This window comes from Vulpes vulpes, chromosome X (assembly GCF_048418805.1).
Source record: "Vulpes vulpes isolate BD-2025 chromosome X, VulVul3, whole genome shotgun sequence".
NCBI lineage: Eukaryota > Metazoa > Chordata > Mammalia > Carnivora > Canidae > Vulpes > Vulpes vulpes.
Window position 1 is genome coordinate 52,212,497 of NC_132796.1, and position 13,415 is coordinate 52,225,911.

Here is a 13,415-nt window from a genome sequence, read left to right on the forward strand (position 1 = left end):
CTAACTCACAACCCTGAGATCAAGAGTTGCATGTTCTCCCAACTGAGCCAACCAGGCACCCCTGACCTTCCTCCACCTCTTAATCTAACAGGTATCCCCCCGCCCCATAAGGGTGAGGAGCCCATCCACCAAAGGAGACATGGACATCATCTTCAAGGACTATGTAGCTATGGGCAGAAAATTCAAGGACTTGGGGGACCATGTGGTGTTTTCTTCTTACAAAAGAAAACTGGTACTTTGGAATAGAAAAGAATATGTGGAAGAGGAAATGGCGGCCTGTAGAGATGGGATTTTAGAATAAGATTTGTCTGGACCAGAGTTTAAAATACTAGATTGTTGGGCTCTTGGCTATGGACAGAGTTCTCTACGATAACTAAAAAATATGTTTACCCAGAGCCTTGTGATCTGCTCAAGAGAACTTGAAATCAAAAATGGAGGGGAAAGAACAGAATAGAGAATCCAGAAGTGGACCCTCAACTTTATGGTCAACTAATATTCGACAAAGGAGGAAAGACTATCCACTGGAAGAAAGACAGTCTCTTCAATAAATGGTGCTGGGAAAATTGGACATCCACATGCAGAAGAATGAAACTAGACCACTCTCTTTCACCATACACAAAGATAAACTCAAAATGGATGAAAGATCTAAATGTGAGACAAGATTCCATAAAAATCCTAGAGGAGAACACGGGCAACACCCTTTTTGAACTTGGCCACAGCAACTTCTTGCAAGATACATCCACGAAGGCAAAAGAAACAAAAGCAAAAATGAACTATTGGGACCTCATCAAGATAAGAAGCTTTTGCACAGCAAAGGATACAGTCAACAAAACTAAAAGACAACCTACAGAATGGGAGAAGATATTTGCAAATGACCTATCAGATAAAGGGCTAGTTTCCAAGATCTATAAAGAAGTTATTAAGCTCAACAGCAAAGAAACAAACAATCCAAACATGAAATGGGCAAAAGACATGAAGAGAAATCTCACAGAGGAAGACATGGACATGGGATCCCTGGGTGGCGCAACGGTTTGGCGCCTGCCTTTGGCCCAGGGCACGATCCTGGAGACCCGGGATCGAATCCCACATCGGGCTCCCGGTGCATGGAGCCTGCTTCTCCCTCTGCCTGTGTCTCTGCCTTTCTCTCTCTGTCTGTGACTATCATAAAAAAAAAAAAAAGACATAGACATGGCCAACACGCACATGAGAAAATACTCTGCACCACTTGCCATCAGGGAAATACAAATCAAAACCATAATGAGATACCACCTCACACCAGTCGGAATGGGGAACATTAACAAGGCAGGAAACTACACGTTAGGAGGATGCAGAGAAAAGGGAAGCCTCTTACACTGTTGGTGGGAATGTGAACTGGTGCAGCCACTCTGGAGAACTGTGTGGAGGTTCCTCAAAGAGTTAAAAATAGTTCTGCCCTACGACCCAGCAATTGGACTGCTGGGGATTTACCCCAAAGATACAGATGCAGTGAAACGCCGGGACACCTGCACCCCGATGTTTCTAGCAGCAATGTCCACAATAGTCAAACTGTGGAAGGAGCCTCGGTGTCCATCGAAAGATGAATGGATAAAGAAGATGTGGTTTATGTATACAATGGAACATTACTCAGCCATTAGAAATGACAAATACCCACCATTTGCTTCAACGTGGATGGACCTGGAGGGTATTATGCTGAGTGAAGTAAGTCAATCAGAGAAGGACAAACATTATATGGTCTCATTCATTTGGGGAATATAAATAATAGTGAAAGGGAATAGAGGGGAAGGGAGAAGAAATGGGTAGGAAATATCAGAAAGGGAGACAGAACATGGAAGACTCCTAACTCTGGGAAACGAACTAAGGGTGGTGGAAGGGGAGGAGGGCAGGGGGTGGGGGTGACTGGGTGGCGGGCACTGAGGGGGGCACTTGATGGGATGAGCACTGGGTGTTATTCTGTATGTTGGCAAATTGAACACCAATACAAAATAAATTTATTATTAAAAAAAAGAAAATGGAGGGGAAAGCAGAAAAATGTCCTGATAGTATTATAAAATCAATTACTATGGATGATATCAAGTACAAGAACACTACTGTAAGAGGTGCCCATTCAGTCACAGAAGAGTCCATCTGTGAAAAGAGCCATAGACCAAACTTATGGCTTAAGGTATTTCTGCATCAATGTACAGCATATATGTTGGCTTGAGTGATATGAAATTGCCAATATTCTACCACCTATAAAAATGGCAACTTCATATGGCTCAACCTAACATTATGAAGGAAAGTTGGAATTTTAACTCATTAAGACTTGGAGGAATGAAACTTACAACTGGAATTTGGCACCAGGAGGAGCACATTCTTATGAAGAGCGATGGCCTTGGGGTGCCTGGTGGCTCAGTCAGTGAGCATTTGACTCTTGGTTTCAGCTCAGACCCTGATCTTAGGGTCATAGGATTTAGCCTTGTATCAGACTCTGTGCTCTGTAGGGAGTCTGCTTGGGATTCTCTCTCCCTCCCTCTCCTCCTGCCCCTCCCCCCACTCTCTCTCTCTAAAATAAATAAATCTTTTATTTACTCATCAACCTGCCTGCCCTATCTGATGCTGTTAAAACATTCTCCCACCCAGAACTGAAACCTCAGCATTGTCTCAGAGTATGCACCTGTAGTAGTCCTCACATTCACCATCACTGTTTTTGCAGCCATTGTTCCCATTCAAGTCTTCATTATCTTTTAAAAGATTTTATTCATTTATTCATGAGATACACAGAAGCAGAGACACAGGCAGAGGGAGAAGCAGTCTCCCTGCAAGGAGCCCGACGTGGAACTCGATCCCGGATCCCAGAATCATGCCCTGAGCCGAAGGCAGACACTCAACCACTGAGCCACTCAGGCGTCCCTAAATCTTTTCTTTAAAGAAAGAAGAAGGATGGCCTTGAGGATGGGAGGTGACATAGTGCTATCTTCATAGAAATCCACAAACATGAGGACAGCACCTGCAACAGAGTTTTGTTGATGTTAAAAGAAGAGAACAGGTGTATTTACAGTGTAAATACATCACACGGCAGCCTACAGAATGGGGGAAGTTGATGATGTATTCTTGGTGCAGAGCACAAAAATGGCACAGGGCAAGGTCTCGCAGCAATGAGGGACTTTGTCCAGAGTTGTCATAAGTTTCATTTGCCTAAAGGCAGAACATTTAGAAATTATCTGCTTGTCTTGCTGACAATACTACCCCTCTGAAAGTAAAGAAATCAAGAGGGATTGTTTGTTCTTCAGGTCCCAATCTAACCAGTAATGAAGAACTGATTGGTGAAGTGGAAATTTGAACGGCAACCTAAAAAGCTGAGTTTGCCAGAGCATAAGCTGGACACAGCAAGGCATTTTGCCCTAGAACTTAAAAAGGCAGACCTCAAAGGGCTTAGAGAAAAGAAAGGTAGCACGAGGGCAAAGAAAAAGCAGTGGTCCAAATAGATCTACCTGTAAATCACAATTCTGCCTTCTTCCAGCTGTGTGACCTTGGTTAAGTTACTTAAACTTTCTGAGCTTCAGTTTTCTGCAGAAATGACAAGGGAGGGAGGGAGAAAGAGAGAAGGAAGGCACAATAATAGAAGGCCACTGCCTACTTCCTGGGCTTGCTATGACAATTAGGTGAGATAGCACATGTGAAGTGCTTAGCATCTAGCAGGTATGCATTACTTGTTAGTTTTCTGGCACTTCTGTTTGGCTATCCTTCTAAAAGGGTGAGAGGCTCTTAGAAACTAAATTCTGACCAAGTAATTGTGAAATATTTTAATGAGGAAATAAAAGGAAAGGTATCTAAAGAAAATGATGTAAATGCACAGAGAATTCTTTGATCTTTGATGATGAGCCATGACAAAGATGGAAAGAAGGGCATCTAACCAATGCTGAATATGAAAGAGTAACACAGAACTGCCAAAATCCTATCGGGAAAGCCTGACCCAAAATGAACTAATTCTAGGAGTAAGAAAAGAGGCTGTTTTCACTTTTGTTTGCATCAAAACGCAAGTGAAGAAGGCCTTTGAAGTCTGCAAGTTGGGGCAGATAATATGTTTTAACTAAAATTAGTTTTTAAAATTACAGGCACATGCAGAAGGAATTTCAGTAGTGCCACAAGGTATAAAATCAAAAATGAAATGAACAGACAACAAAGATAAAGAAGACCTCTTCAACTCCTACTTTGCTTTGGGTCTGCTCTACCCTACAAACTCTGTCCATTAACTTGGAAAGAGTCAAGCAGACATTACTCAGAGGGAAGTATCAGAGTAACTGCACAAGTTCTAAAAAAGCATCAAGGTGCTTTAAATGATTTTGAGTCCCTTGACCCAGACAAACTATATTTCAGGATGTTGAGAGGAACCTGTAGAGGACATGTTGTAACCTTTGTGGAGCCAAGGGGGAATACGAAATATTCTGGACACCTAGAAAAGGACATATACTCCTTTTTAAAGGTAAGATAGTAGGCATCACGAGCTTTAGACAGGTTTCATCTTAATCACAGGCAAGTTTCTAGAATACATTATGGGAAGGGATGGCTTGCATGCCACCTAGAAGGGAGCAGGTGATCACAAAAGGTTTAGAAAGCCCTTTATTTAAGGATAGCTCAGGACAGACTAGGAAGTGAGCTTAGTAATGTAAATAAATGAGTAAAGCAGGGGAAATTGTAGATGTAGTGTATCTGGATTCCAGTAAGGCACTGATGGACAAAGTCACTCTTGATATCCTCGTGAAAAAGTTTGGGAACCGTAGACAGTACAGTTATTGAATGGGTGAATGGTCATCCTAAAGTCTGCTAATTAGTGGATCAATGTTATTTATACACTAGTTTGCTATCTGTCACCCCCACTGTAATGTGAGGTAAGCTCATCACAATAGACTTTGCCCTTTATCTTGTTCACTTTATCCCCAGCACCTATTGTAGTGCCCAGTACATACATGGTAGAAAGTGCTCAGAAAGTATTTGTTGCGTGAATGAATAAACTTGGAGGTAAGACTGCAAGGCCTGTTACCAAGCTTTGTCTCCACCCTCTCCTATTCAGGATGTTTTATCATTTACTTGGATAAACACATTAGATGGCATGCTGACCAAATATTCAGATAAGGTAAGTCTGAGAGGGATAATGACATAATACAGATAGACTCTACCCAAAAAGAACTGGCAAGAGAAATTTAATAGATGAATGCACTCAGATGAAAAAACTTGGAAGTACAGCAAGACATTAATTAATGGCAGGAAGGTATGAAAAAAGTTTTCATTCATTCTTTCAACAACTGTCTACTGAAAGTGCCAGGTACTGTGTTGGGAATATACAGTGGTGAGGAAAACCAGGACACTGTCTGCCTTTCTGGAACTTAAACACTATCGGAAGAGACAGTTATTAATCAAATTTAGTCCACAAATATATATTGACAAACTGTGATGAATAAAATCAAGTGCTAGGGGCGCCTGGGTGGCTCAGTTGGTTAAGCGTCTGCCATTCAGTTCAGGTCATGAACCCAGGGTCCCGGGATCGAGCTCCATATTGGGCTCCCTGCTCAGCTCAGCGGGGAGCCTGCTTCTCCCTCTGCCCCTTCCCCCCTGCTCATGCTCTTTCTCATGCTCACTCTTTCTCTCAAATAAAATAAAATAAAAACGAGCGCTAGGAGAGCATACAAGAAAGGAACCTGGCCTGGTCAGGGAAGGTTTCTCTGAGGAACTGACACTTGAGCTGACTTCTCAAAGCTAAGTAGGAATAAGCTAAGGTAAAGGCGAGGGAGAGTAACCAGTAAGTCAATAATATGAAATGCCTGCTTAAATACAAACTGTGGTCCCTTGACCACAGTCCCTTGACCTTCCCCCTTGGCAGGGACTCAGCTAGGAACTCAATGCCCTTGCTAGCTAGGTGGTGGGCTTAGCCAGTGGCTTGGTTGGTGTGTTTTCCAGGGCTTGTCAAAGGGGCAGCCCTCATGGTCAGGCCTGGAGGGTTAGGACTGGAGACAGCCACATAGCTGGGAGTGTGTTCTCAAACAGGGAGATTGAGCACATAAGTGGATATTTGAGGTTCACAGGAGCCAGACTTCTTAATGTTGGAAGAGAGAGTTGCAAATATGGAAGGGAAAGAAGGCTAGGACAAATTCTCTGGTGTTGGATTGATACATGGAGGTATCAGTATGAATTCAGGTTTTTTAAAAAAGATTTATTTATTTATTTGAGTGAGATAGCATGTGCATGAGTGGGAGGGGCAGAGGGAGAGAGAATATGAAGCAGGGCTCATTCCCAGGACCTCGAGATCACCATCCACGCTGAAACCAAGAAGTAGCTGCTTAACCGACTGAGCCACCCAGGCACCCAGTATTAACTCTGTTTTACATGTGTGTGTGTATACATACATATACACATAGTAGTGAAATTTTAAGGAGTCAAAAAATTGTATGTGGGTTTTTGCTCAGGGATTGACACCCTCTATCCAGGGTCAACTCTATCTATATCTATGTATCTATAGATATGCACATATATGTGTATGTGTATATACACAGATGCACAGTTATCTCCTAGCTCCTGCGGGGGGGGGGGGGGCGCCTGGCTAGCTTAGTAGAATATGCAATTTTTGATCTCGAGGAAGTGCTCAAAAAATGGTGAGGACATGTCAAAAGGTCATAGGAGCCAGCTTTGAGCAGCAAAATAATGATACAGAAGTTCTGTGCATGCATGGCACCATCTCCTGTGAACACCTATGGGAGGTCAGGCCTGATCTCTACCTCTACAGAGATCTTGAAGAGATTGAAAAGGAAGAACAGGCCACCACTGAAAAGGCTATACAGGAATTTCAAGGTGAATGGATGGTTCTAGTTCCTGAATTCACAGGAACTTCACAGCCTGAAGTCGCAGACTGGTCTGAAGACATGCAGATGCCCTCTGTGCTTATTCAGAAGTTGCCTACTGCAGGCTGGTTCACAGCTCCCACTCCTCAGGCCACTGAATGGGTAGGAACAATCACGGAGTGGTCTTAAGTTGCTCTTCCACAAAGGCAAACAAAATGGAATTAAGGCTGACAGAAAATAATGTTTCTTAAAAAATGATACAGTGGATTATATTTTTTTGAATAAAATAGAAATCTATCAGTCTGTGTTAAGACATTTAAAAAGGGGATGCCTGGGTGGCTCAGCGGTTGAGCATCTGCCTTTGGCTCAAGATGATCCAGGATCAAGTCCCACATAGGGTTCCCTGCAGGGAGCCTGCTTCTCCCGCTGCCTAGGTCTCTGCCTCTCTCCCTGTGTCTATCATAAATAAATAAATAAAAGCTTAAAAAACATTTAAAAATATGAACAATAAGTGGGGGAGAAGAAAATGTTCCACCTAACAACCACCAATTAATAAATGAAGTGGGAATGATGGAAATTTAAAAAATCAACATTTAGCAATCATCATGGTAAAAAATGGATTCAGGCAAGACTCATCAACGGGTGCTACAACTAGGAAGTTTAATGAGGTTTAGAAGTTTAGAAGGTTTATGAGGTTTAAAAGTTTAATGAGGAAAGAAAATCCAGCCTCAAATTATCTTCCACAATGTATTTCAGAATTACTTATTAATTACTAAGGTTGCCACCTTAACCTTAACCAGTAAGGGGCAAATTGACATTGTGTGCCTGTTGGTACAATGCGTCAAGAAAAACAACAATTTTGTTGCAGACCTTCCAAAAATGCACAGGCTGAATCTAATCATTAGAAACAAACCAGAGCTGAGGTTCATGCTACAAAGTAATTAGCTTGTGCTCTTCAGAAATGTCAAGGTCATGAGAGAGAAGGAGAGAATGAGAAACTATTTCTGTTTGTAGGAGATGAGACAACTCAATGCAATTTAGGATTCTGAATTTAGGAAGGGCTGTATTAGGACAGTCGGTGAGATCTGACTGGGGTCTGTAGATTAGATGGTAGAATTGCATCATTGTTAATTTCCTAATTTTGACGGTTCAGCTATGGTCCTATAGGAAAATATCCTTGTTTCTAGGAAATACACTGAGGTATTAAGGGGCAACAGAGCAAGAGGTCTGTAAATTAATCTCAAATGGTTTAGAAAGAAACACAAAGAGAATGATAAAGCGATGTGGTGAAATGTTGACACAGGGAAGCTGGGTGAAGGATGTACGCAGTTCTTTGTGCTTATCTGCCTCTTTTCTGTAAGTTGAAACTATTTCGAAATCAAAACTTAAACAATGTTAATACAAATCAACTGGGGGAGGAAAGCCAAGGTGATCTCATAGTACACTACTGTAAGTCTAGCCAGAATGAGGTTGCTGACCTCTACATGGATCAGACCTCACTGGAACATGGGAATTGGCTCCTGGAGGGTGAGGGGCCTGTATCAGATGAGGAACAGCTGAGGGGTCTAGGGATGTCCGACCAGAAGAAAAAGCCAGGAGGATGGGAAGGAGCCTGACTTCTGTCTTCAGTTCTCCACAGGGCATCTGGGACAGGGAGAGCAGATTACTACAGGGAGACAAATTTCTGTTCAGTTTGAGGAAGGGCTTTTTACCAGAGGGCAAAAAAGATGGATTGAGCTATCTTGCGAGTTCTCTATCATAGGATATGCTCTGACAGAGACTGGACAACCCATTCTCATCAAGTGAGGTCATCAAGCCAGTTTATGAGTCTGATCAACTCTGGGCCCAATAGTGACTCAGGTCCACCCTCTGATGAAGAATCCATGGTTCTGTTATCTTCAGGTAGTGGGAATTTGAGCACTTCTGGAATGAAATGCAACCTGTGTTGGACTCGGATGAACATTTCCTTCTGTTCACACGGGGCATGAGTCATATTGCTCTCATGTGGGCTCTTTCAATATATAACATCCTTAGCACCTTGGAAAATTTATTTGTCCCCCAGAAATGAGCTGGTCACCGCAGTAAAAGTCAAAACGCTTTAATTTTAGAAAGTGTCATTTAAACAACATGAAAATGGAGCCTGAGAAAACAAACAAAAGCTAAGGAGGAAGTCTGGCAAGAATTTAAATATTCAGTGTCTCCGGACCATGCATCCTTTGCAGGCTGTTGTCAGCTTGCTTGCTCATATTCCATGTTCCAGCACTTCTCACTCTTCATTAAAAAGTAAACCCTTCTTTCTATCTAATGCTTCCACCAGCTCACTATACAGAATATTCATCTGGGAAAGAGAACAGCAAATAGATTTCTTGATAAAAAAGGAAATGTGGCACAGTATCCCAGATTCTTAAGGAAGAGGGACCCTCAATTGCACTAGGTCCATTTACTAGGACAGGCAGCTATTATAAGGGAGCAGGAGCTTAAAACGTAAAATATCCTTTGCTCTTATTTGGTGGCAAGACTCCCCCCCCGCCCCCAATAAGCATCTCCTGGTTAGCCAGTGGCCCAGAAGTCTGCAACTCAGACTACTTCCTGGAGAAAATACCTTCATAGTCACTGTTTGCACAGTATCTAGTCCTTCCCTACTTGCACTGGCATTGATAGTGATGCATCTTTCCAGAGCTCTATCTTGGCATTCTTCTTAGATTCCATTTGATATTCCTAGGCTCCCCCCTGTTCACCATCCTTCCTAGTTTTCACTCTAGGGCATTACTGTATACAGTCCTCTAAGTCTTGTGATTCTATGGAATCACTGAGAGGAACAATGATCAGAATCATTTTCCAGCCAAGGAAGGAAGGACTGAGTTATAACTGGTTGCCCAGATAGAACCTCTCTTCCCCTCCGTGTCATACCATCCACCTGTAGCCCTTTCCCTTCCTTACCTGAGTTTCATAGCTTCTCTTGAGGGAGCCAAGGCGGTCAAGAAAATGCAATGCTAGGCCACACCATTTTTCTGCAGATACATACTTGTTCCTGCCATACATAAATATTCCAGTATTCCAGGACTTGATCATCAGCCAGAGAATCTCTGTTTCTGGGTAGCCTTTCTGAAATCCAAGAACAGTGGGTTTACAGTTATTACTGTCACAGTCCTTGTAGCACTGACTATATTACTGCTGTGTCCCATTATTATTAAACAAACAATGGGTACTCTGCTAACACCAGGGAAGGAGCCAGAACTCCTTGAGAGTAGGAGGAGAGCATCTTGAAGGTTTGTCAGCTGTAGAATGCTCCAGAGCAAGACCTCATGAAGTGATATTTAAACTGAAAAAGCACTGAGGCCTGCCTGGACTGAGTATTGGTCTCCCTGACATAGGATAAAACCCTGTATCATGTTTGGGGCTCCCCTTAGTGCTGTCCTCAGTCAATTATCTCCCCAGTATCTATCTCTACTTCTCAGAGAAGCTTGTCAAGAAGTAGTTTTTATTGAATCTGTTCATTTCCTTGACCTCAATCAGTGTGTATTTAGAATATAAATTATATTCATCTTTAGGTGTTACATATATCATTATTTTAAGGAATTGACTCACACAATTGTGGGGGCTGGCAAGTTGGAAATCTGTAGGGGAGGCCAGCAGGCTGTATATTCAGGTAAGAGTTGATGTTGTAACCTTGAGTCTGAAATCTGTAGGGCAAGCCAGCAGCCTGGAGACTCCGGCAGGATTTTAATGTTACAGTCTTGAGGCAGAATTCCTTCTCCGGGAAATCTCAGTTTTTGCTTTTAAGGCGAAAACTGATTTTGGAGGGTAATTGGTTTTATTTAAAGTCAACCAATTGTAATTTAAACAAAATATTAGTCTTTTGTGTTGACAATTTGTACTTAGCTATGAACAAAAGGGCCCTTTTCTAAGATGGTCCCTTCACCTAAGCATAGTATTTAACATGGCTGATCATAAGATTTTGCAATAACGAAAGGGATTAGTCTGAGGAGCTACTTTCCAAGTTCTTATATAGGAGATGGACCACAAAGGCAGCATTCATGTGCTCAATCCAGGTTAAAGCCCTTCATCTATACAACAGGCCCCAGAAGGGGGAAATGTGATAGAAGACTTGGGCTGCAGTTTCTTGGGAGTGTCAATGACATCTCAGCTGAAATTCTTTTACTCATTTGGGTCTATGGAAATCACTGCATTAAACACTCTGAGAATGAGGGTGCTAAGAGGGACAAAGCTCTTATACTAAAGGAGACGTAGTTGCCTTTGGGGAGACAAGGCATCCAATGTACAAAGAGGACCACACAAGGTATGTGATTAAGGGCTAGTCAGAGTAACAGAGGCATTAGGTACTCTAATTCAGTTTTTAAAAAATGAGCATTAGACTGGTGCAGTCAGAGGAAGTCTAGTCTCTGCTTGAAATGCCATCCCTGTCCCTGTCTACTTGGTAAACATCTACATTTTCTTCAAATTCACAAGCAGAGTTAGGTACTCCTTTCTCTCTGCTCCCATAGCAAGCTTTATGTTCCTCTAATACAACTTCTATCACATTGCTTTGACAGTGTTTACATGTTTATCTCCTCTGCCAAATGGTTGAATTTATGTCATCAATGCATGAATGAATGAATGAATGAGCAAATGAATCAACAACCAAAGTCTCCCTCCTCCATGAGACATTCCCTGCCCCCCTCCACCATTTATTATCCACACCACTTTGTTCCTATGGCCCTTTGTTCATAGCACTACCACAGCACTTTATAATATCGTATTGTCTGTCTCCTCCACTAGGGCAGGGAGTTCCTTGAAGGTACCATGGCATCTATCTTTGTATAGTCACAGCTTGGCACAGTGTCTGACAGTGTTGTGATTTCAACCAAATGGATGAACAAATGACTGAACAAACAAACATGGCCTTAGGGTAAATGAGTAGGATTCAGATATACAGAGAGTATATGAAATCTCCACAGAAGGCAAAAGCAAGAGAAGCAGATTGGTGCTTGTCAAGGACAAGGGCAGAGAGAAATCATACTAAGAACCACTGAACTGTAGACTTTAAAATTGTGGGTTTTATGCTATATGAATTATATCTCAATACAAATTTTATATATATATAAATCTTCATATATATATATATATATAGAGAGAGAGAGAGAGACAGAGAGAGAGAGACAGAGAGAGAGAGACAGAGAGAGAGAGAGAGAAGGGATTCCATGTGGGCAGAACAGAACAAATAAAGACCTTGACTGTGCTTGAGGTTGTGCATGTCTTGGGGGATTGGAGTGGGGGCTAATACTTGTTTGGCCTAAGCAGGCAGTTTATGTAGGGAAATTAGTGGGAAATAGGACCAGAAATGTAGGATAGGTCTACCTAAGTATTTCCTAAGTGCTTTTCCTCAGAACATTAGTGTCATGAAAAACAGATGGTCAGTAACAACAGGGTTCTTTAGTCAAATATGTCTCGGACATGCTGCATTCTACATATATCCTCTTGGAGCAGTTTGATGCACATTAGTTCATTAAGTATTTTAGAAAGTTTTAAAGAAAAGAAGTCATGTGACTGTGCTTCATCCAGGGTATGTAGATCATTTGGAAGATAGGTAGGCTGTTGCAGAAATGGACTGGAACTTAGGTAATACTTGAAATGTATCAATTCACTTGAAAGACAGAATTATAGAGAACAGAAGAGTGGAGAATAATGGAAATGTTCACAGTTGGGTGGTATGAGTGAAAAGATAACACAGAAGAGCAGTGTGAAAATAAAGGACAAAGAATTTCAGTGAAGAAGCAGTGGTCAATAATGAAGGCCAGGGTAAAGAAAGAAGCCATTAGGTTTGTCTAGCAGTTGGTAATGGTAACTCATAACACTGCTGAATACAGTGTGGCTAACAAGGCAGAGAGTGAGGGAAAGAATGGATCGAGATAAGAACAGACAGGGAAGCAGAGCCTTGTAGGCCACATTCAAAATTTTGGTCTTTTTTTAAAAAAGATTTTATGTATTTATTCATGAGAGACACACAGAGAGAGGTGGAGACATAGATAGAGGGAGAAGCAGGCTCCCCACGGGAAGCGGGACTCAATCCCAGGACCCTGGCATCACGACCTGAGCCAAAGGCAGATGTTCAACCACTGAGCCATCCAGATGCCCCTGGAATTTTGGTCTTTAAGAGCAATGGGAAACTACAGAAGATTAAGTGGGGTTACAGTTTTGAAAATTTAAAACATCATTCTGGTCACTGGATGGAGAAAAGTATGTAAGAAAGCAAGAGATGAATGAAAGGAGACCAGCTTAATGTTTCCTGCAGTAGCTGAGGTAAAGATGATAACTTGAACTAGTTTGGTGATGGTGGAAGATGGGAAGAGGTGAATGAATCTGAGATATTTAGGAATCAGAATTGACAGGATTTCGTTATATACTAGAAATGGGGGATGATTCTTAGATGTCTGGCTTGAGCAACTGGAAGAATGATGGTGCCATTCAATGAACTAGGAAACACCACAGGAGTTTTATTTTCCTTTGTATTAGCTGCCCTCATGTCCAGCATTGCTTGGGAGAATCAATCTTTAACAAAGTAATGCATCAGTGCAGTACTCACCCCAAAGTGACACAGACTGG

At 42.0% G+C, this 13,415-nt stretch overlaps 1 protein-coding gene across 1 annotated transcript in view; it reads right to left on the reverse strand.

The window, feature by feature from the left end:
- Positions 1 to 8,894: 8,894 nt before the first annotated feature.
- TEX11 (testis expressed 11) overlaps positions 8,895 to 13,415 on the reverse strand; it is a 319,132-nt gene continuing 314,611 nt past the window's right edge. The window contains exons 28-29 of the mRNA XM_072744060.1: positions 9,753 to 9,917; positions 8,895 to 9,150 (exon numbers count right to left, since the gene is read on the reverse strand). Coding sequence (XP_072600161.1) covers positions 9,079 to 9,150; positions 9,753 to 9,917 — 237 coding nt within the window. The 3' untranslated portion in view covers positions 8,895 to 9,078. The remainder of the gene's footprint in view (positions 9,151 to 9,752; positions 9,918 to 13,415) is intronic.